The 25378-nt window shown below is 40.0% G+C and overlaps 1 protein-coding gene across 9 annotated transcripts in view; it reads right to left on the bottom strand.

The window, feature by feature from the left end:
- Nucleotides 1–25378, bottom strand: part of CDH8 (cadherin 8) — a 353942-nt gene that overhangs the window by 314487 nt on the left and 14077 nt on the right. For all 9 annotated transcript variants that reach the window (XM_073880200.1, XM_073880204.1, XM_073880205.1 and 6 more), the window contains exon 2: nucleotides 20030–20480. In XM_073880200.1, coding sequence (XP_073736301.1) covers nucleotides 20030–20308 — 279 coding nt within the window. In that variant the 5' untranslated portion in view covers nucleotides 20309–20480. The remainder of the gene's footprint in view (nucleotides 1–20029; nucleotides 20481–25378) is intronic.

Genomic DNA, 25378 nt, shown 5'->3' with positions numbered 1-25378 from the left:
GCCTTAGAAGGATGAAACTCGTAATGATTAGTGGTGCCTCTACATGATCTGATTATTAATAATAATCAGAAGAGTAAGAAAAATAAAAAGAGCAGCTACCATTAACTGAGCGTCTACTGTTTAAAGATGCAGTGCCAGGATATCTCATATGCACTTTCATTTTAATGCAAAATGTAAAATGAGCAAATATTTTACAGATGAAAAACTAACAAACAAACAAACAACAACAACAAACCAACAACTGAGCTCGGAGAGGTTGGACGAGCTTTTTCATGGTCACACGAATCTGGTTGTGTGACACAATTCCACCAAAATTTTGGTAGGTTATTGCATCTAATAACAAGGAGTTATTAGAATGGAGGGTTGAGATCCGGGGGCAAAAACTCTGAGTTGAAGGATCATGAAAATCATGGAAATTACAGGCTAGTTCTGCAGAAGCAGCATGATGATTGAACCAAAGCTTTGGAGCTAGACAGATACATATCAGGTATCAGCAGATCTAGACTGTCTTCACCTCTTTGGAATATTTACCTAACCTCTTGGTGTATATGGGTTTCTCATCAGTGAGAACAGATTAAAATATTAACACCTAACTTTTAGGTTTGTTATAAGAATTATGTAAAATGGCAGGCAGTAATCATGATTTTAAAGGACTGTTAAAAATAAGACAACAGACGCAACATGGAGTCAGTTAGGCTAAGTCTCATGTCACCAAACGGGGACTTAATTACAGTTTCAGCTTCTCCCAAAAATGGAATCTTAAACCCATCAATCAAGAATCACTTGGTCAGCACGAGTGAATAATCTGTCCTAGGGGCCCCCTGCCATCCCCTAAAGGAAAGTGTCATTGCCACAGCCAATCTACTTTTTACTGATGTAACTTCCTTGTCCCACTCTCTTCTGCCCATCACAGCCTTTCACTTTGTCGAACTCTTTTCTATCTGCTAGATGGGATACTGCCCAATTCATAAAGCCAGTAAGATCTTTAAAATTTACTCAGCTGAATTTTGTCTTTTAACAGGACGCTGGACAAAGCTAATGTACATACATAAAGCTTTGCGTGTATTTCTGATGTTCATATTGTGATTGCTGGCATACTGTAAGGACATGAGTTAAATATGTTTTCCAATAATAATAATAATAAGGTCATAATGAATCCTCTCCTTATCTTGGAAACACATGGCTTAAGACAGTTTACGCTTCACATCTTTAGACCAATTTTCAAAATGTGACAGAGAACAAGCTAGAAGAGAACATGCATTTATTTACCATTTACTAGTGTTGGGTATTTTTTTATGTTCTAACAAAAATGATACACAGATATTTCAATTAATCAAGTTTTACTGTGTACCTCCAATGTGCCAAAAAAGCATAATCAAATGAGGTTGCTGCAGACATCATGGTACAGAAAAAAAAGATAAAGCCTTTGGCTCACATCTTAGGGGAATTAGTTGGCTGAAATCTTACTTCTCGTTTCTCTGAGCTCAGTTCATCACATGGTTGCTGAGCAAAGTTAATATATTTTTTTCTCATGTAATATCTGGAGATATAAATTCTGAGGTATTTTTAATAGCAATAGTAGTAATTCTAGTAGTAAATGTAGTAACAGTTATTTGTTGGTAGATATGAATTAGTTTTATTATCATTATTATAGTTAACAATTAGATAGCACCACTATACACTATTCTAAATGTTATCAATTTCCTATCAACTCATTTAATGTTTTCAACAATGCTGGAAGGTTAAATGACTCCCGCAAGATCATATAATAGCAACTGCAATTTGCTGAGCTAGGGAGAGATTCCGTACTCATTTACATAGGTAATAGAGAAAAAGAAATTTTACATGCAGGATAATAACAGATCTAGTTTTGAAGTGCAGAAAATTCAATCGAATGAAACAGAAGTTAGGCTGGGGCAGCAGATTTGACCACCTACATGCAGAATGAGTCTGATAATTTCCAACTCATTCTTAATGGAATTTTCAATTCATCTTACTGACTTGGGATTTCTGGGTTAAGATAGAGAGGTAGGTATCAAGAGTCCTGAGAATAATTTAAACCTTGGAATTCAGTTAATCCAAGGCGACATGAGAGTAATACAGTGTGTGTGGATGTGTGTGGATATCAACCTGCTATAAGTATTTCTTTTCAAAAAGTTACCCTGTGGAGACAAATAGCCCAAGGTAAATACACAAACTGTACATTCTGCTTTTGACTGGAGGCTTAACTTGTCAGTGATAATGATTTACATAGTGATCCTCTCTCTTCCTGACTAGAAAGTTGCACTAGCTTCAAGCTATGTGCTCTGTTAAGAGTCAGGAAGAGAGAGATACTTCCTATTTCAAGCTGGTCTGATTGCTAATTCTTTTCCAGAGGTGATGTGAAAACTGGCTAATTTAGGTGAACTGGTAGCAACGTTGTCGCTAAGAAACGGCGTGGATCCTATAGGAAAAATAGGTAAAGTTGTTTTAAAGAGCGAATAGCCCCCCTGCTGAGTATTTCTATCTTGTTTCCTCAAAGTGAATGTTTCCTGTCATACAGAGTCCTTGCCTGTGTCTTAATCATTTCAGCAAAGGCCCCGACACATAGTATGTCCCCAGTAAACGCTGCTGAATATTTTAATCTACTTTTACCCAATAATTTGTCAGCACTTCAGAATAACACATTAATCAACTTGTATTGATTTTGAAAATGAAAAGAAAATAAACCTGTGGAATATCATATTAGTTTCTAAATTCTGTGTTTGTGTGCGTGTTTGATGGAATGACATAATGTGACTACTTTAACAACTTTAACTTTTTTATAAAAGACTATGTATCAGAAATGTTTAGGGGCAAAATTTGATGACAAATACATTTATGCTTGAAATCTGATTCAGCAACTTAGCTGGCTGACTGTTGGCAAATTATACAACCTCATTAAGTCTGTTTATGCCTACAAATTGAAATATATTGCAGTGTGTACCTTATATGGATTTTGTGAGCATCAAATAGTGCTCATTCTAGTGCTAACATGAAAGTGTTCAAAATGTTAGTCATTGGTTTTATTAACAGTAGTCACATCTCCTATTTTTCTTAATAGAGAACTAGAGAATGGAAATTGCAGTACATGTGATACAGTATTAGTCTAAAGATGACCTTCTTCTTATAAAACACCTCATTTTCATAAAAACGACACTCAGTACAAATCTTAGGTGAATTTGTAAATAATACAACTTAGATCATAGATTTAACTATCACCGTATCAGACCTATCAGAACAATAATTATCCACTACTGGGAATAATAATTTCAGTAGGGTTTTGGTGGTATGCATGTGTGGAAGGGTATAAAATGCTTATCTAATTAGGAATCTAAAGGTTCCTTCCCTTCAATATTTGTAAAATGTGCTATTGAAGGTTAGTTAGCTCCTGTTTCAATAAATCCCAGATATTTAATACTATAGATTTTTTTAACCTGTTCATTTGCAGATGAAGGTTTTTAGCACTTATTGCATCATAATAGTTTTTTATCACATGTTTTAATAAAATTATTTTCATGTAGCCTTCTTTCCAGGTGTAACAGATGTAATATTTCACTGCCATTCATACTATTATGATGGCGATGATTCTGTACTTGTATGCCAAGAACACCCTGTAATGCCTGACCACATTTTTTCATGGAATCATGTTTATTCCTACACAGTGCAAAGGAAAATAGTTCCTCCTACCCGTGCTCAAATCTGGATGGTCTGCTGCATGGCCGATCTCAAGACTACTGTATCAGACATTGCTCTCCAATTACATGGGTTCCTGAGTGTTGACAGTCGTAAGCTGGGGAATATCTTTAACCTGTCCCCTCTCTCTTGATCTTCATAGTAATCACTTCGTTGGTACTGTGACATTTCGAAGCACTACACTTGTTTGCCTACCAATATGGAACGTGGGTATCCATTATTTCATTCTGAATTTTCTTGTTCCTAAGTAGTGAACAGCAAGTTAACAGTTAAGCACATCCTTTCACCCAGGACTTCGGAAGACAAAGCGTTCATGTTAAAGAACTACTCTTCTTTCTACATGAGATTCATTCCTTCCTCAGTGTTTTATCAGTGTAGGTGACTCAGACTTAGAAAAATAAAATGTTGGATTTCAGAGGGCTCTAGAGAGGACTGCAGTCATGCATGTCATTTTACAGCTGAGTAACATATGGGCACGGAATGACAGCACTTAAAAAAGTTCTAGGCAATGGCAATTAGAGCTTTAATGACACAAAATACTCCAAGGTGTGAAATGCTTAGGACAGTAATAACTGCCATTATATTTAGTCCCCACTAAGTGAACTAAGATATCACAACCATTGCTTGGGGAATCCCTAGAGGGAAAAAAAAAAATCCTACAAGCTAATTTTCTAGATGAGGAAACGGAGGTTTAACAGAATTAAATGAGGTCACAAGCTACAGAGTGTATCTGCTATGACAGGATTTGCAATTCCGCTTTGTCTAACTTCAGAGCAGGAGCTCCTAAGGACAATACTCCAGGCTAGCATATTTCGCATTTAGAAAGAAACAAGCCTCAACTTTGGACTAGCAGAGTTCGACAAAGTACTACAGGTATGGTGTTCCATAAAAAGCTCTTTATCTCAGGAATAAATATGGGAGAAAAATAGGCTAGCCACTGTGGTTATAACAAAAAAAGATAGAAGTTCTGCTGAAAACCTCCTAGAGGTTTCAGAAATTGGTGCTAAACATTGTTTCCTAATTTTTTGTTAAATGTGTGTTTCTGCGATCATGTGTTCATTCCTTCAGGAGCTGCAAACCCAAGCCTATAACTCAAAGAGTATGCCTTGGGTGAAACAATATATCTTGAAAAGTAAATTGTAAAATAGAAAATACTAGTCCTTTAAGAAAAAGGAGGTTCAAATTGAAAATCTGCATTTGGCACATTAATGCTTAGTTTCGGGGGCACAAAGAGCAAAGACTTAACCCCTTCCTTGATGGGCTAGAGAAATTTTTCTTGTGCTGACACTTTTATGAAATCTAAAAGGCCAGAACCTTGTGGAGCTTACAGAGGAACAGACCCAAGGACGTTGCATTTGCAAGGACTCTTCGATGTCTCCAACTCCAAGGTAGGCATGCTTTCTTCAGTTACCTCAAAAGTTCTCTCGGGAGAGCAGAACCTTTCAGATACAGACTTTTACTTTCTTATCACATCTCAGCCAGCAGTTCCCAGGCCTGGGGATTTCCTTTGTAAATATAGCAAAGCTTTTTTGCCAGGTCATCAAACCGTATCCCAGGGCTTGCAATGCCAAGTGACACAGAACTGCTCCACCTCTTCCCACCCAAATCCGAGCCTGGTGAATATTCCTAGAGAAAAATTCAACTGCAAAGGACCTCCTCAAACATTAACAAAAGAATCCAACATTCTTCATCTCCTGGCCCAAGCTATGCATCATCCAGAAGGTGCTAGGTGGTAGTAAGGAACACAATCTTGGATGATGTGCATTGAGGAGGTCACAAGGTAGTGAAGGTTTTTGACAGTGTCCTTCTATAACATCCCCTGGGATGATGACTCTTACTAATTCAAGTTCTCAGTCTTCATTTGTCAGCACCATAGAGAAGCAGTGTAGTCCTTGGATTTTTTTTTTTTTTTTTTTTTTTTTTTGTAGTCCTTGGATTTAAGAGACCGCATAAACCACCTGATTGGCAGGTATACTTAAAAAAAAAAAAAAAAAAAAAAAAAAAGTAATCTCAGCCAGACCTTTCCTACCTCATGGCAGTGGCATGGAATTGTAGGAGTAATCTCAACACACTTCCTAGTGGAGAAGAGTTACCATAGGAAAACGACCCCCATCTCCAACGCTGAGTGATTCACATAACACTGAGCAGGTAGGGTGGTATTAAACCCTGAGCAAAGGGTCAGAAGCCCTGGATTCTCCTGTGGTTCTTGTGCTGTCTCAGTCATGCTACTTGGGCGTCTGGGTTGTTGGAATGATCTAAAGAAATATTTGCAAGAGCAAACTGTGTTGTGTAAAAAATAAGAACTTTTCCATATTCCATAAGAGCACATCCATGTGCAAAGAAACATAAGGAAGAACCAAATAAAGGGAGGGTGGGGGTGGCACAGTGTAGGTTTGGAATCAGCTAGTTCTGCATTCCAGTACCCATTCCCCCACTTTACTGGCCATTCTGGGACAGTGACTAAATCTCTCTGAACTTAAATTTCTTTATCTGTTAAGGGGTGTTTGGGGCGGGGGGGAGGTGGAGGCAGGGATGTTAACAGCTCTGTCTCACAGGGTTCAATGAAGGCTAAGTCAGATTTTGTATATCCTGGAAGGTATTAGGTATGTACCCAGTGTTATTTTCCTTCGTCCTGGGTAATACCATCCTTCAATTATCACTTTGCCTACTTTTTCTTAAGCCACCAAGAATATATTTATTCAAATGTATTTGACAAGTAGCAGAGATAGAAAATAGTCTTAGCTTCTTCCATGGACATTTTAGATTATTCAAAATTAAATACATAAGTTAAATCATTTCTATACTAGAAATAGAAATTCTAGGGGCACCTGGGTGGCTCAGTCAGTTAAGCATCCGACTCTTGGCTTCGGCTCATGATCTTGGAGTCCTGGAATTGACCCCCCGCATTGGGCTCAGCAGGGAGTCTGCTTGAGATTCTTCCTTTCCCTTCCCCTCTGCCCCTGCCCCCACTCATACTCTTACTCAAACACGGTCTCTCTCTCTCCCCTTCTAAAAATAAATAAATAAATCTTAAAAAAAAAGAAATAGAAATTCTAATAAAATGTTTTCTTTCTTCCAATGTTGCAAAAGCCCATTCCTAATTTTAGAGAGTTTTAGATGTAAATAGTCCCAGGGCTTACCTGTAATCTTTTCCCACTCTCCCACTTCTCTTATACACTAGGGCCTATCAGAACGAACTATCAGAATAAATTATGTGATGATTTCGTTTAAAGACATTACTCATTTATTATATCTGAGTTGAGGTAAAATGGCCACCATTCAGTTTCTAGCACCAATTGCTAGAAAGTATATAAATTTAAAAACCAAAATTATGTTTCTTTGAAAGGTTAGAAGGAAGATCATCCTGTTTGCTGGTTCACTCAAATTGTTCTGACTTCATGCCCAGTCCTGCCAGCCATGGTACCTCAGCGAATGCCATGTGTCAGAAAGAAAACACACTCCTTGTCAAAAAAAAAAAGCAGACCTGTGTGATCAGAAGCACCATAAAAGTATGCATAAGCCCATCTGTCCAGGGGCTATAAGAAATTAGTCTTTTCCTAGTAAACATCAAGCAATGGGCCCCAAATCTTTTTCTCTTTCTCATTCTCTCGTTCTGTCTCACTCTCTCTCTCCCTTACCCTCTACGTCCACTATTCTTCTCTGATTCTCTTCATCTCCATCCTCACTCTATCTTATTTTTTCCTCTCATTATTTCTGATTCTGTGTGGTTTTAAATTCTTGGCTCCTGTGAGTGCACCTGGGTGGCTCAGTTGGTTAAGCGACTGCCTTCGGCTCAGGTCATGATCCTGGAGTCCTGGGATCGAGCCCCACATCGAGCCCCACATCGAGCCCCACATCGGGCTCCCTGCTCAGCAGGGAGTCTGCTTCTCCCTTTGACCCTCCTCCCTCTCGTGCTCTCTATCTCTCATTCTCTCAAATAAATAAATAAAATCTTTTAAAAAAAATTCTTGGCTCCTGTGAAAGTTTCTCACAGTTTCTGTTTTCTGCGTCTAGGTTCTTTTATTAGGTTGTACCATTTGTAATGTGACTTTCTGTAATTCAGAATTTTGGTCTGATGCTGTCTGCTGTGTGGCTCTCTCATTTGTATCTCTCTGACCCTGTCTGATCATCTCATTCTGTTTGTGGGTATTTCTGTGTATGTGGGGGAGGGTAGTCCTCCATGTTTATTGTTTGTTTGTTTGTTTTTTTTGGCTTCAACTTGTGTCTCTCATCCAACTTGTGGGTTGGGGAAAAAGCCACAAACATTGAAATGCATTCCCCATAGTCTAGTTGGGATGTAGAATTTGGTTTCAGCTATTAAAAAACAAAACTAAGAACTTTACGTATGAGTTTAATGACAGGAAAAGCAGAGAAGAGGAGAGAAATAGTGGCTGTGATCAATAGAACCAGCCATTGCAAATGTCTAATGATTTCTGAAAACACCTCACAAGGCTGACTGTAAATGTTCCTGCAAAGGCAGGAATACAATCAGAGGATGAGCTCTGCCAAAGCAACACTGCTCTAAGAGAAACATAATAGGGCGCGCGCGCGCACACACACACACACACACACACACACACACACACACGAGTATGACAAAAAGGAAACTGCAATGAGAAATTCATTTATACTTTTAGATTCCCAGAAGCACATAAAAAATAAAAGCAAAGAAAACTCCACTATAAATAACCCTGCCACATTCTAAATAAAGCCCTTGAGTGGCTAGGGAGTCTGACTTGCTTCAAGGAGTTATAGGATTTGGTCATTTTTAATAGCCGTGTTTGCTTTCTCACCAAATTACTTCTCCTCAGAGAATCTGCTAAAGGCACAAGGGAATTATTCTCATTGGTCAAAGTGCACGGGTAGCAAGAGGACATGACCAGAACTGTCCAGAGGAAGGTCACCATCGTAAGAGGCAGGAAGGAAGAGATGAAACAGAGAAGCCTATATCCCTTTGGAAAAAGACCCTTGGAGTTGCAAGAGGAATCAGGGAAGTCACTGCGGAGAGAAAGTACATTATAGATCCCACCTCTGGAGCCTTGGTAATATTGTCCATCAGCTCAGTTTCCAATGTACAGGGAATTGTTAATAAATCATTCAGCATTAACACAATCAGTTCAAACAGCTAGAGGATACAAGCTTTTTGTCTTCTTTTAGTTCCTGTCTAGCATACAGGAATTTATTTTTTATTCCATTCAACCATTCCACTCGTCTTTCTGCTTGGTGATTCTCAGTTTAAGAAGAGTCCACAAAATTGCCCAGTCATGGTCAAAGGTTCCAGTGAGCTCTCTAATGTAACGCTACAGCTCGAGTCAGGCAGAACTCTGCCCAGCTCAGGAAAAAAAGCCAGAATCATTGTAGCACAGTCACCTAACCAATGAAAATTTAATTCATTGCACATGTCTCAACTTTCTCATCTGCAAAATGGTGAGATTAACATCTGTAAAAATATTTAAAGCACTGAGCAAGATGCCTGAAGTGGTCAATACAAATATTCTCCTGCTACTCCCTCCCTCTCCATCATTATTCTCTTACTTCATTATCATAATTATTTTAAATGTATATATAAAAATGAAAAAGCAAAAAAGACAGATATCGCACTACCCTGTATTAGGAGGCTAACCCACAAATCACTTGGTACGTGGCACCAGCCCTGCCCAGACCCAGACTGTGGCAGGTGCACCTCTCTATAAAGGAAATACAACAGAGCCATCACATGCATAAGCCTCAAGGATATTTTTCTTCCCTCAAGGGCTTTATCTCCACCTCTCTCTGCCACAAGCAAAACATACAGAGATGCACGCCAACAAATATATTCAAATCCTACCAAATTGTACACTCTAGTCATAAGACCACAACTTGATTCCCTTCAGTGAGACTCACTTTTCTCATCTGCAAATTAGGGTGGCAGCTGAGCCCACTGAGCACCTCCCACATGGGGTTCAAAAGAGACCATGTGTTGCCATGGTTACAGGAACACACTCTGGGGTCATGGTGTCCACACTTGACTCCTGGCTGCATCATGTACTCACGTGTGTCTAACCTGTAACTGCTAACAGAAATAACTCTTCTCTGGAGCTCTCCCAATCTGGCAACGGGGATAATGATGCCTTCCGCAGGGTTTTTGTGAGGCCTGAACACGCAAACTTTATAAGGCATCTACCATATAGTAAACATTCAATAGATATGATCAGTTTATTCTGGTTACTTAAAAACCTCCTTTTTCTCCCCCACTTTCATGTTCCCACACCATGTCATCAATCTCACAGTCTCTGACATAGATTCACAACAAAAAGAGATCTATGCAACACAGCTGGGCTTTTTTAGGATTAGAGAGAACTAGAAATATGCATCTAGTGTTTTATTCCCTGCTGTTTCCCAATATCCCTCAGCCCTTCTGATGAGGCTCATTTGGATTCTGCTATTGTCTCCCATGGAAGCCCAGTGACATTTGATACTCTGCAGATTTCAGAGCACATCTGCCACGTTGTGGTAAATACATGCAGAAAAAAAGGATTCCATGGATCTGAGCAGGGGGATGGTTACTGTTAACTAATCCAGTTTGAGGGGTCCACAGACTGTTGCCTCTGCCATCACCCGCAGTAAGGAGGAGTTCCATCTGCAAATTGATGTCACAGCCTATAGTATCCGGCACCTACCACATGGGGTTCAAATGAAATAAGCTGTGGTTCCTACCCAATACCTCGCCTACAGCTCTTCCAAACATCAGTCCCCATGACCCATTTCTTTAATTAAGTGGTATTTCAAATTTACTCAGGCTGGCTACAGAGAACAAAAAGTATGATTCATGCTATCCTGGGATTGACTGACAATTGATTGGATGTGTGTGTGCGTTATTTTAATGCTTTAATATGCATAAGAATTACCTGGGGAAACTGTTAAAATGCAGATTCTGATTCAGTAAATCAGGTATACAGGTGAATGAGATTCTGCATGTCTAACTAGCTCCCAGGTGCTGCTGCTGGTCTGCAGACCCTCACTTTTAGTGACAAGAATGTAGTGAATTATAGTTCTCTTCTCAGATATAAAATCTAAGAGGACTCCTAAATGTATTGAAATGTTAGGTGAGGTAGTCGTAATGAGAAAGCATGCCCACATCTTAGCTAAATATTCCGATATTTGAATATTGACAAGACTGTCTTTACTCTATTTCAAAATATTCAAAGACTGAGTTAGGGACAGGCACATACATGACCAAATTATGCCAGGGAGGTGAAGGGGGCAGGGGAGAAAGAGAAAGAGAGAGGGAGAGGGTATAGGAGGTGAGTTTAAGGTAGCTATAATGGAAATGATATTGTGAAAATTAATAAAAGGGAAGTGTACTAAAATGGAGTCAAGAGGCTCAATAGGGACAGCTCTTCCTCCCTATGACTCATGGTCAACTGCAGACTCAACAGGAAGAGATGGGCCTTGTACTATCCCAGCAGGAGGAAGGAAGGTTTACCTCCTGTCCCAGCAACAACTCAGCCAATAAAAAGTCACCATACCTTGAACTTCCAGTTTACTCCAGTCGACTTTTTGTTTATAAGGGCCATTCTAGCCTAACCCTCTCCTCTATAAAAGAGCTACCTCTCCTTTGTTCTCTGGACTCACCTACGGTGTTACAGCAGCTTGCTCACCCCAGCTTGCGATTCTCTTTGATTCCCAAATAAACCCATCTTTGGCTGGTAAAATAACTGGCAGTTTTATTTTTAAGGTTAATGATATGTATGCAACAAAAATGTTAAACTATTAAAGAAACCATTGTCTAGAAAACACACATACCCAGACTAAAAGAAACCCTGTAAATGCTGTAACACTTTTATCTTTCCTAAAGAACAGGATTCCATAAATATCTTTTCTGGGTTATTCTTATTTATTGAAAAGTTACGAGCAGCATGCAGGCTGACTACAATACTTGAACATTACACACATAGTTTCCCATTTCAAGTTCAAATATAAACCCTTTATTTCTGGTTCGTATTTGATCTGTCTCATAATAATGAAAGTCATTTAAGTACATTTAGCAGTATAGCAAGGTTATGGTTATACTTTCTCTCTTCTTAGTGTTGTAAAAATGACTAAATATTTCTAGCTCTTTATTAATTGATGAGATTGTCCTTCCAAGTATTCAAATAAGATTACATTTACCAATGAGATTCAAACTAATAATGGTCTCCAAGAATATGCTATGAATAGACAGCACTGATTTTAAGAAACATTGAATGATACAACATTGCCATTTTTCTCTCATTTTATAATGTTTTATAATGTAATAATAACATATCCTAGAAAATAAAATGGGTAAAATTATAAAAAAAAGAAACTGATAATCCAGTCACAAAAACTGGGGGAAAAATTTTGAATATATTAGTGTATTTCCTTACAGATTCCACTTTATTCATATTTGATACCATTATTAATATGAGTCAATATTATGAATTAACTTATTTGTTTTTTATGTGGGTTAAATATGTATCATTTAGTCTTATGCTTTTTTAAATTTGAGAATTTTTTTTGTCAGAAACAATGGGTAGTGCTTATAAATACAATTAAGGATTCTTCCTACATTCATTTTTAAAATCAAGAGTATTGCCATTATCACGAGTGAAAGGGGGGTAATAACTTCAGAAAACAAAGAGCAAATTGGTGAACATTTCTGAATATGGATGATCAGGGTGATCAGTATACAGGGGTTCATTATTTTTGTAAATGATTGAATATATTTATTTTTTCATGTGCACATGCATGCCTTAAGAGATATATGCCAGGTACTCTGTTCCTACCACATATGCATTTTTAATTATAGTCTATACACATTTTATATCTTGTTTCTGGTATTTCTTCAGTTGCAATCATGTCCCCATGTTATAAATCTTAATAATTTTTAATGATTCAGAGTATTCTGCTATGTGAATATACAAGGAAAGCTTTCTGGGTTGTGCAGCATTTATGTTTCCCCAATTCTTCCCTATGAGGTTTAGCTTCATACTTGTAATAGAAATCAGTGCTGCGTTTGCTTTTTTTTTTTTTTTTTGATACTGATTACCTTGTTGTCACTTATTTATAAAATAGGATTACAAAATCTGGCTTTTCACCCACCAACATATGACCACAATCATTTGCTTCAAGTGGGAAAAATATACCTGCCTCAATGAGATGACCCTAAGAAGATTGAGGATATATGCAAGACTTCTCTTTTAAGAAGTTTCAGTGAATATACTTCTTGGGGTATCTGCAAAGATAAGCACAGATTATCCATCCTCTTACCTGGTCCCTAGGTATGGAATGAAGCAAACAGGGGTGAATATCTGGAGCTACACAGAGAAAGGATTAGGAAATGATCTGGGACTTTACTCATGCACAAACTCAACTAATAGATACACGTATGTTTGTGCATGCGTGTGTGTGCATGTGTGTGCATTTAGAGTTTCTGCCCATCTACATGACTAACATTATTTCATTTATTTATATCAGCATCAAAAGACATCCCAAAGCTCTGGGATGCCTGTTATTTCCAAGTCGGGACACTGGGCAAGAGGCAAACAACACTCGTTGTTTCGCCAGATTGAGACACGGCGATGCTGACTTGAATTCCTGCCAGATTATTGGTGCACAGGCTCTGTCTGAGTAGGCAGAGGCTTCACGGAACTGACAGTGAATTGTTCTCGCAAGGCCGGGGATACAGTCTGGCTGTGGCTGCGTAGCCCAGTGTTCTTTACATGCAAACGGCCAGCAAAAATAATGGCATGTCAAGTGCAATTTTCTCGCCAGCCGCTGACACCGTAAACTGTAATACAGTGTAATTATTTGGCATCCCGTGTCCTTCATACTAAGCACCACCCAAGCGATTTCCAAGTTAGAAAGAAGAGGGAAGGTTAGAAGGTCAAATTTAAAGAGAGAAAATGAGTCAGTGCCTTGGAGGGAGAGAATTATAAATAGATGTGGCATCACCAAGCAGTAGAGTTATATCCAAATAAGGAACTGCTTAGAAGCCCAGGTAGGAGGGGAAAAAAAGGAGGAAAGAGAGCAGAGGAGTTTATGTAAGAGAGAGGATTGAGGATAGATCTCTGACCACCTGGACAGCAAACTGGTTTTTCCCAAAATAAAGCAATATGAGGAACTGAGGATCACAGACCACAGAACAAGAGCTAAAGGAACCCGGGCTGAAAATCAATAGATGCTACACTCATTTTTCTTATATTGCTTTCTTTTCCTGTTCCATAGGGATTTGTATCTTAAATATAATTTCATAATCCACTATCCCATTACAAGTGAGGAAACTGCCCAAGAGAGGCTGTACCACGTTCTCTTCCAGCTCCTCCGTAGCAGATGTGAAAAAGAAAGAAGTCAGGATCTCCAAGACATCCTGCCCATCCTTCCGCCATGATTCAAAGAATCCAACCTTAGTTCTCTGTCTCAGTGACCCTGACCCTCTCTTAAAACAGTCCTGCACATGCTACTGCCTCTGCTGGACGATGCTGTCTCTTTTCATTCCTGCACTCAGCTGCTCTGGTTATGCGTCTCAGTTCACAGGCTGTTTCCTTAGGCAAGAGTCTACATCCCACAGAACAAATCAGCTTCCTATGTATGTGCTTGCACAGAATCATATTCCTTTACTTCGCAGTACTTATCTCTGTTTTCAGGACTATCTTCCTAATGTCTGTCTCCGGGCAGTACACCATTAGTTCCATGTCAGAGAGGGTGGATTTGCATTTGCTCAGAGCAGAGAATCTACTGGCCACAATGCTTAGGAGACAGTAAGTGCTCAATACAATACGCATTTGTAGAATGACTCAATCAATCATCCTTGTGACTCACAGCATACGGCTCCCATGATGACCTCAAGCTGTTCACCTCATGTGAATTTCATCCAAAGGACATTTTTTTTTTTGGTCTTAGATTCAAGATTTGTGAAAATCATGGAGTTTTTTTCTCTCTCTCTTTTCTAAGAACATGTAAGCATATAGGACAAAGGGTCCCATGTATCACACCTTATTCTCTGCCAAAATTGGCAGAGAAAGTCAATGCTGGAGGTCCTGTGCAATGTGGAATGCTAAGGATTTACCTGTAGAACAGGCGCTGAACCACGTGTTCCACAAAGAACTAGCGTCAGGACTAGAGTCTCTTTGGCCAATATTTGTTTTCCAGAAATTCAGAGAGAAGAGTTCTGATGTACCTTGTGCCATAATCACAAACATAAATTTGCAGATGGATTAGAATACAGTGGGAGCACCATCTGCTCTGCTTCATGCCACTGGTATGGGGCATAGCCTCCACAGTGGGGATCAGGCAGTCTGCTCAGAAAGAGTTGTTTTAACAAGTTATCCATTATTACTACCTCAAAGAAAGAGTTTGATTTGTTTTGAAGATTTATTTATTTGAGAGCGAGAGCTCGCACAAGTCGGGGGAGAAGCAGAGGAAGAAAATCTTAAAGCCGACTCCCCCAAAGAGCCCAGCGTGGGCTCAGTCTCAGGACCCATGAGATGATGACCTGAGCTGGAACCAAGGTTCAGACACTTAACCAACTGAGCCACCCAGGGGCCCCAAGAACGACTTTTAAAGTCAATAAATAGGAACAATGTTTAAACTATCTAGCTGGTTTAGAAAATACTGATATGAAAGGGGACTATGAATGTAAAGCATGGTCGGTCCCCTTTATTGAGAAACGCCACTTGTATTAAATCTTATTGGATTTACGTTACTTTTTGACAAGGCCTTCCACTATTTAGTTGAATTATTCATTCATTTATTTATACAAAATATTTACCAAGCACTTCTTATATGTAGGCAGTGGTTTTGGTTCTGGGGATGTATTAGTGAAAAACAAAGGAGACAAAAATCCTTTTTCTTTGTAGAACATGCATTGTAGTAGGAGACAAATCATAAACAAGACAAAGTATAGAATATGTATAGAATATGTGAGACATAAAATCTTTAATAAAAAAAAAAAAAAAGGACGCCTGGGTGGCTCAGATGGTTAAGCGTCTGCCTTCAGCTCAGGTCATGATCCCAGGGTCCTGGGATTGAGTCCCACATCGGGCTCCCTGATCCTTGGGAGCCTGCTTCTCCCTCTGCCTCTCTCTCTCTCTCTCTCTCTGTCTCTCATGAATAAATAAATAAAATCTTTAAAAAAAGAATATGTGAGACAGTGATCATCAGGAAGAATAAAAAATAAGCACAAAGGATATGAAACATTAGAGAGAGGACATTTATTTTTTAGACAGAATGCGACAGGGAAGACTTCTCTGTGAATATGACTTTCAACCTCATTTTAATTCAACAAAAAATATATCACTGTGTTACTTCTAACCAAGGGGACCCTCAGTAGTCCTGCCCTATCCCCATGACATTGTATAAACCCTCCGTCCAACTAGGGTATCTAAGTTTTCACTCTACCCCGTCTCAGTCTAAGTGACAAGTCATCCTCAGCCTTCCAAACACACCTAAATATCACCTCCACCTAAAGCAACCTGGGGTAACTGAAAGGACTCTTCTTTAGGCTCCCAATGTCTTATGCTCACCTGGTGATGTAAACTGTCCAGCTGTCCACCACTGCAAACACACACACACACACACACACACACACACACACACACACACACACACAATATTAAGAATACAGTCATGGAGGCGACTGGGTGGCTCAGTCAGTTAAGCATCCGACTCTTGATTTCGGCTCAGGTCATGATCTCAGGGTCCCGGGATCAAGCCTTGCGTCGGGCTCTGTGCTCAGGCAGAGTCTGCTTCTCTCTCTCTCCCTCTGCCCCTCCCCCACCTTGCCCACCCCTCTGTAAAATAATAAATCATTAAAAAAAAGAATACAGGGGCGCCTGGGTGGCTCAGATGGTTAAGTGTCTGCCTTCGGCCCAGGTCATGATCCCAGGGTCCTGGGATCGAGTCCCACATCAGGCTCCCTGCTCGGCGGGAAGCCTGCTTCTCCCTCTCCCTCTACTGTTCCCTGTGCTTGTGCTCTCTCACTCTCTCTGTCAAATAAATAAATAAAATCTTTAAAAAAAAAAGAATATAATCATGGCTACGATTACTATGTGTAGAGACTGCGTACATGATTTCATTGACTCTTATATACTCTTATTTATTTATTTGGATAGCTTTTGAAGATTTTTAGTAACTTCTCCAGGGTTAACACTCAGAAAGTGGCAAAGGCAAAGTTCAAACTTCTGGAGAGTGCATCTTGGAGGGCTTGTTCTTTCTCTGCACCCAGCTGTCTACCAATATAGTAAAAACACACAACGGACAATGTGAAGGGTGTATGTGAAGCTCTGAAAAGCCAGTCACTCTAAAACTGGCTCTGCCCTTGAGCTTGAACTCAGCTTGCGGCACCGAGGCCCCCGCCAACCGTGGTTCACAGGAGGGCCTTTTAAAGAGCAGGTATGCTCCGAAGTAACTAACGCTCCTCAGCCAGTTCCTGGGGAGAAGCTCAGCGATGAAGTGGTTTCAAGCTGGATGTGGAAGAGCATGCAGAGATAAAACACCGTAAAGCACCGGTGGGCACCTTGATACGGATCATCCCCACACTCAGCCTGACTTACAATCTAACGCAGTCACCTGAAATGTATTTTTGGCTTCACTACAACCCAAGAGCCTCAAAGGCTAAGCTATAATATTTCAGGAGCAATTTTCTTTAAGGGGAAATATGTATGATTGGTAATGTTTGCAGCAATTTCTTCAGAAAATAAGTTTAACTCTGATTTAACAATTGTTTGTGAACTGGCCAGGGTAGAGGAAAGAGAAAGAGCTAATTCATAAAAACAGTCATAAAGACTCAGGAACATTTTGGCCATTTCAAAATCTTAGGGTTCACTAGCAACATTTCTGTGATTCAGAGAAAGTGGAATTGCTCAAATATTAAAAAGTCACAAATCGATGCTGAATGCCTGGCTGTTTGCTTCCACCTCTATTACTTAATTTAAAGAACAGAGTTAAAATTAGTCATCAGACTCCTATGAATCCAAAACAAACCCCAATTTAATTACTTTTTCTAATCAGAGAAATATGGCAAGTTCTCCTGGGCATAGCATGTTTGGTTATTTATATTATATGAGATACTATCACAGTGATACACTTCCATAAAGAAATAACTAATACAAACTGTGAGAAAATATTCACCAATTACTCATGCATGCATGTGCCTGTAGATCCAGAATTTCCTATGGTAGAAAAACGACTTGCCTGAGGGCAGGCTAAAGTTCTAAACATCCAGGAAGTAGGACTTGATGGACTCTGCATTCCATATTCAATGACTCCTTTTTTAAAAAAAAAGATTAAGGGTTTTATTATTTATTATTTGTTTTTTAAAGATTTTATTTTTAAGTAATCTCTACACCCAACGTGGGGCTTGAACTCACAACCCCGAGATCAAGAGTCGCATGTTCTCCTGACTGAGCCAGCCAGGCGTCCCTGTATTCAATAACTCTTAAGTGCAAATGATGGTTTAAACCCATGGCAGCTAGTTACTAAAATGTAACGGGATATGGCAGGTAAAATTATGGCCGTGGGAATCCCCAACTTGATTCAAACTCAGAACTTTTCTCAGCTCTATGACCTTGTTTTATTAACCCTTCTAAGCCTCAATTTCTGTACTTACAAAACAAAAAACAGAGTGCTGGTCAAGAAGCCCATAATCAAAACCCACTGGGCCAGATGTGTTTGGAAATTCAGTTTTCCCATTTAGAAACATAAGAAGGCACATAAACTGTAGTATGGTGAGCAGCACTGAGCAGGAGCACCCTGTATTCAAGCTCATTAATGTTTCTGCCAGGAAACACATCAACAGTCACAGTAATGGGATGCATTATGACTATAAATAGCCTCAAGTCAGTTTCGCTACCTGAGTTCATATCAGGCATACAAAAAAAACTTTCAGAGATTTTTATACTCTAGACATATGAAAAGAGGTGTGTGGATGTATTTTACACACATATTGTTTGTATACGTGTGTGTGTTTATACACACACACACACATAAACACATACATATATATACAGAAATGGGGGGAAGCTATTATTAGAATCAAATAGGATTGTGCCCACAAAGTGCTCTTATATTAGTGGTCAATACATAATACACACTCAATATTGGCCAGAGTATGAGCTCCTTGAAGGCAGAGATCATGGTTTTGTTCACTGATACACTCCCATGTGCCTAAAAGAGTGTCATACACATAGAAAGAGCTTATTAAATATTGAGTGATTCATGATATCTCCTCATCCAAGTAGACTAACTATAGGCAATGAGAAAACATAATCCTTGGAGAGTCTCAGTTTGCTTTGCCAGACAATGAGGTAGAAGCAGGAATGCACTACTCAAAAGTTCTCAGGAAAAGACAAAGAGAGTTAACTCGGGTCTTAAAGATCAATATTTCATTCTCTTCTTATTTTCTTCTAAATCACCTCTTTTGGGAAATGAATAATACTGGCACGATTCACTTCTTAATCTGACTTAGGAAAATCAGCTACTGGCAGGCTTATAATTGGAATTCTACCTATGATGAAAGTGTGTGAAGCCTATGAATGCTTCTGAGGGAAAAACCATGTATAGTCTTCAATAACCAACAGTGTGATTTTGGAAAACACTTACCTACACAAGGAACATTTGTCTAACCTGCCAACAACAACCAAACAAATGGAAATCCACCCACGTACACATGCACACACAGCACTGTCTGAGATTCTGATTGCATACACTTGATCCGATCTGACGACAAATGAACTAGTTTCCTCTTGCAAATTTTACTGAATTACAGTACAAAGCACTGTGAAGCATCCACTCCAAGAACTTCCCTTTCTCCGTCCATGGTTAATGACGGGAACAACAAACAAACCACAAAACTGAAACAAGAAAGGAGAAAAATCTACCTGCAACGGGAAATACACGGCCTCGAAACAAAATGACACAAATAACATCTTAGGAATCGAGGTTGTAGAAATTCAAACTGAACAAAAACGTACACCTCTTCCAAATACTTAAGCTAGAGAAAAAGTATGGCGTGCAGACTTCTCGTATGAAATGAGAAAGAAAAGCTTATCTGCACATGCATTACCCAAGTATTATTGTACCTCATGGGGTGAGAGAGGTGGGGGAGATCAGCTTTCACCAGAAGAGCAGTCTGTGTACATTTAAAACTGTTATGGTGGGATTATCCATTTTCCTGAAGAAACCAATAGGTAACTAAACTAACCATCTGGCCTAAAGTACAACAGCTAAGTGTGCCAACAATCCTGACAAGTCTGATGTTAAAGATCCAAAGAGGAGAAACAGATCCTGAAATTGGGATCTGAAAAACGTAGCTTACCCGGCCAACGAGAATCGGTTCAGGTCCAGAAAACTCTTCCAGGACAAACATTTGATTCCAAACCCAGCCTCTTTTGGAGCGGTTCAAAATCCGCTGTTCTTCAGTCAGCCTGTTTAGTTCCAAAGGGGATCCACTCATTAAAACTTGAGACTGATTCATTGGAGCCATGTAAATGCAAGGGGGAAGAGTAATCCATAATATTATTAATGGAGTCCAGAGATCCAAGAGCATTTCCGCTAGCCGTTCTGGCATGGTCCCACCAGTTAAGCAAATCACCATGAAAATGAGACAATTATTTTTTTTGCCTCTGGTCTGCCGCCATCCAATTCATCATGCAGTGCGGAGCATTTACTTACAGCTCTGCCACGTGTTTATAGCACAGGAAACAGACATTATCTATGCTGCTTTTCTAAGACTACGATCCATTGGTGTTCCTTTTCGTTGAAATTCCCTGCAAAAACAAGGAGAGAGAAAGCTAAAGGTCCACAGCAACAGGTCTTAAAACAAAATCACTGCCTTTTAAAAGCACCTAAATGAACAAGAGCAGGTATTTCCCAAACTCTTGAGTTAAGAAAGTGGATGAGGAGTCAGGAGGAGGAGATCTTCTTATTTTTTTAAGCTTTACGTAGATTTTAGTATTTATTTTGTATCTATGTTACTTATCACAAACCACTTCAGTAACAGAAGTTCTTTCCTGTCCTTCCTCCCTCCCTCCCTCTCTCTCTTCTGATTTAAAGATGGGTCCTAGTTCACTCTATGCTAAGCTATATGAAGAAACTAGCCTCTAATGGGTATTTTTTTTTTTTTTTTAATTTACACATGAGAATGGGAAAAGGAAATTTCCCATTTTTACAGTCTTTGCTGCCACAAGGCATCAGAAGCGATGGTCCGGTTCGGGGTGCAGAGTGCAATTCTCTGCCAGGATGCTAATAATGAGTGAATAAAATTAGAATGCTCCCAGAGAGAAATTCTGTAATGTCCAGCATGTATGCTATAATCGGGATGGTGTCAGGGCTCCCATTCTGAATGTACAGTTGAACAGGAGATTTAAATTATGAAAAGCTCCTTTGGGAATGAAATATGGTAAAAATACAATTTTCAATTGAGGAGATTCAGAAAGGGATGGGCAAAAAATTCCCCATTACCTGAGGTGTCAAATACATTTTTTTGCTTACCTTCAGCATGGCAAAATGTGTTTCTTCCCTCTCAAAAAAAATTATTTTTAAAGAAATAATGTTCACTGCAGATCCCAGAGAGAAGCCTTGTTGAATTAGATTAAATGGGAAAATAATTCCTCAAGACACCATCGGGATCGGTTTGGCTCAGGGAATTCGTAATGGGGTAGGGAACCTTTCACCCCAAGGTCTCTGGTTCCATTCTGGCTCAGAATGGGAAAGCAAGAAAATCATTAACATTGGCTGGGCCAGTGAGTGGCCTTCGTGAAGCCAGCTGAAATGGCAGGCCCGGATTCTGCGGCAAACACAGGCTGTATCTGATCTAACAAGATGGCCGGAGGGATCACCCGCTTGTTACCTTTTGCCTGGGCCCAGCTCAATCTCGAGGACTGTATACCTCAAGGGGCCCCACCCTGATGAGTGCCTACGGGAACCAGTGCAAAGCAGCAGTTATTTTGTAAACTGAAGAGAAGATAAGCTTTCCGGAGGAAACCAGCTCAGAGAAAACAAGAGCCAAGAACAAAGTATTTCCCCCAGAACTGCAGCACACTAAGGGAAGGCCCGCTTTCCTGTACAGCAGATTGCCACCAAGACATTCCCTCGTGCCACTGTGAGGGCAGACCTTTGCAGGCTTCAAGTTTAAAACAAAATTTGAGGGGCGCCTGGGTGGCTCAGTCGGTTAAGCGGCTGCCTTCAGCTCAGATCATGATCCCTGGGTCCTGGGATCGAGCCCCACGTCTGGCTCCCTGCTCAGTGGAGAGCCTGCTTCTCCCTCTCTCTCTGCCTGCCTCTCTGCCTACTTGTGCTTTCTCTCTCTGTGTCAAATAAATAAATAAAATCTTTAAAAAACAAAAACAAAATTTGAAAATTCTCAATAAAAATATCTCCAAGTATTCATATCTTTCTGAATTGCCAAACCACTTACTTATTTAACCAGCATTCATAGCACGGCCATCATCTACCCTCCCCTCTCTTAGACAGGGGGTCGGGATGGTGCTGAGGGAGCACCGTAGTATGCTGCGGACTCTGCTGGGGAGGCACACGAGCCCGGGTTTGAATCCCAGCTCATCCCACTTGCTGTCTCCGTCATGGTGGAAGGGATACTTAAGTTCTCTGAGTTTCAGTTTTCTGTTCTGCAAAATGGAAATAATAATTCCTCCAGGCAGGACGGTGAGTCAGAATCAACACTCCTATAAAGCAGCAGGAACCCATGGGAAGCACTCACTGAACTGGGGTTCCTGTGGTTTTCCTAAGTCAGACTGTGAAGGGGCTGTCGACATGGTCCCTGCCCTTGAGAGACGTTGGCAAAAAGGTCAAAGGAAAGAGCAAAGGGTTCAGCCGTGTGACCTCTACAGAAGGAGTGTGCAAGCTACAAGAGTGACACGAGGCACTCCAAAACCTTCCAGAAGGTGGGATGTGGGAGGGGGTAGGTGGTACTGGGGAGGAAGGAGAGATTTATCCTGTCCATGCAGCCTCAGTCTAAACTCTTCTCAAGCAAGGGCGCCTGGGTGGCTCAGCCGTTAAGCGTCTGCCTTCGGCTCAGGTCATGATCCCGGGGTCCTGGGATCGAGCCCCGCATCGGGCTCCCTGCTCGGCGGGAAGCCTGCCTCCCCCTCTCCCACTCTCTCTCTCTGTGCTCTCTCTCACACTGTGTCTCTCTCTGTCAAATAAATAAAAATCTTTTAAAAAATTTAAAAAATAAACACTTCTCAAGAAAAAGGGTATACTCTCTCCAAATTCACCTTCTATATGACAGGCCATCCCTGAATGCTCAAAAGCCATGCATGCCCTTCTCTTGGACTGAGTGCTACAAAGACAAGAAGCCTGAGTGGGTTTTGAGTTTCCTCCAGCATCAGCCTGCGTGGGGACTGAATTCTAGTTAAAGAGCTACACTTTCCAGTTTTATATCTGGGGTCCAACTACCAACAATAACAGCAACAACTATAATAATACCTAAGTGGTTTATCTTGAGGATGAAGAGGTAATCTTGTTAAAGCAATTAGGAAAGGCTAGAACGTACAGTTATTTTTAAATTGTGCCAAACACTCTGAAAGTATATTCTGGCATCTGCTCTGTTGTTAATGATTCTGGGATATGAAAATTTAATCCCATTTTAAACACATAACAGACATTTCCTTGATGGAAGCCACCAAGTGGCACTCAGGAAGGAATGTGACATGAGGGGTACTCTACCTGAACTTACCAGAATCAGGTGAAAAGTGATAACAAACTCAACTATACGAATAATTATATACAATGACATAGATTTATTAGTTAGAAAGGATGCATTAATAAAGGAATATACGCATAGCCAAAAATAGTACCTATTAACACAATATCTTACAGTTAGTTAAAGCTTACTATGCCTCCCACTGTTTTGTTCAAAACTGAGGCACAGAATTATTAAAGGACTTGCCCCCCCCAAAAAAAAAACAAAACCACCTGCAGTAAGGAGCAGACCATTATTTGAATCTAGGTAATCTAAGTCCAAAATTCTCTTTCTTAACATAACCCCTTCTCTCATTATATAAATATTTGACGTCTGTATACTGACTGTCAGGCACTGGAGATGGTCAAACAGGTCAATGCTCTTCTCTTTAGGAAGCAAAGAGTCTAATTGGTACAGACTAAGAAATAGAGACAGTATTTAGTGAAATGCAGGCTGAGACGGGTTAGGGAAATACAGAGTGATGGGTATGCCACTCACCTTGGCAGCATTAAAGAAGGCTTCCTGGAGGAAAGTGGCATCTGAATGTTGAGAAGGAATTACCCAACTGGGGAACAGGTAGGTGTGAAAGGGCATTTAAGTTAAGCAATGAACAAGAAAAAGACCACTGTCTAATCCAGGACCTCAGGCCGTTTGTAAATCATTACTAGATCTTCTAATCCATGATCTGAGCATCTGCTCGCGACCCACCAAATTCATCCTACTCATGGTCTCCACAGAGTACCTGTCAGCTAGCGTACCCTCTCCTCTGCCAGTTCTTTATGAAGAGGGAAGAACACGTTTGATTTCTCTAAGACTTGGGGGAACAGAAATACGTGCCATCCCTTGGACAGGGTATGGGAAACAGGTGAGTGCTATTCCAACCCAACTCCTCATTTTTCAGAGAAAGTAGGAATGATTTGGTCAGTGTCCTGCAGATGGTGGCAGAGCTCTGGGGAGAAGTTATCCCAACTCTACCGAAACCCTTCTTCAACCATACTGGTTCCACTGCCCTCCCCTGCACAGAACTTCTAGCACCCTCATATAACCCTCCCTCAGACTTTGCCAAAATCTTAAATCACCTGAACTATTACTTAAATGTTATTCAAAGTCTTATTTTTTTTGGTATTATTTTAGTATTATTATCTTGGATAATATTAAATCATCAACTCATACACGTACATATGTATGCATATGGCAAATCACCAAGAAAGACTATATACTAATATACATACATACATATTATATGAATACACACAGCTATGTATTTATTTACACCTACTCTGCAAAATAACCATAATGTAAATATTATTACTATATCATCATTCCCATTTTAGGGATACACAAACTGAAGCACAGAGAGACTGTTATTTTAAATAATGTTTTATTTGCACTTAACTAGATACTGTCAGAGCCTGAGGTCATTTCTCTGTTAAAAAGGAAGACCAGTAACAATTAGACACAAGGGTATGATGTTAAATATTTAAGTGGCTCTCAGAAAGAAAAAAAGAATCCTTGATTTCCATAATGTAAATACTCCCTCCAATTTCAAGCTCTCAGTGTGGCCACTAACAAGTTCTGGCGTTCCTGAAAATTTAACAATCAGCTGTGGTAACCCTAGTAAGAGTTCCTTTCCTGACACCACTGGGGGAGCTTCTCAAACCTTAATATGCATACAAATCACCTGGAAATCTTGCTAAAATGCAGATTATGACCCAGTAAATTGAGGCTTTGTATTTGAATCCTCTCTCCTGTGAGGGCAGATGCTATGGGTTTGAGGATCATAGTTTGAGAAGCCTGGGGTTTGAGCAAATAAGATCATTTCCCAACTCTGACTTTTCCTTAAAATAACAAAGGGTTTACTGGTGTGGTACCAAGTCATTTCCTCCGTGCTCACTCACTGCCCCCCATCACTGTGACAGAGTACATACATATATTCAGACTGAGAACCCCTGCACTGGTAGTAGG

Source organism: Callorhinus ursinus, unplaced genomic scaffold, assembly GCF_003265705.2.
Source record: "Callorhinus ursinus isolate GAN/ISIS: 27379988/994484 unplaced genomic scaffold, GSC_fseal_2.0 scaffold37, whole genome shotgun sequence".
In the NCBI taxonomy this organism is placed as follows: domain Eukaryota; kingdom Metazoa; phylum Chordata; class Mammalia; order Carnivora; family Otariidae; genus Callorhinus; species Callorhinus ursinus.
Note: the sequence above shows the minus strand (reverse complement) of the source record. Positions and strands in the feature narration are given on the sequence as shown.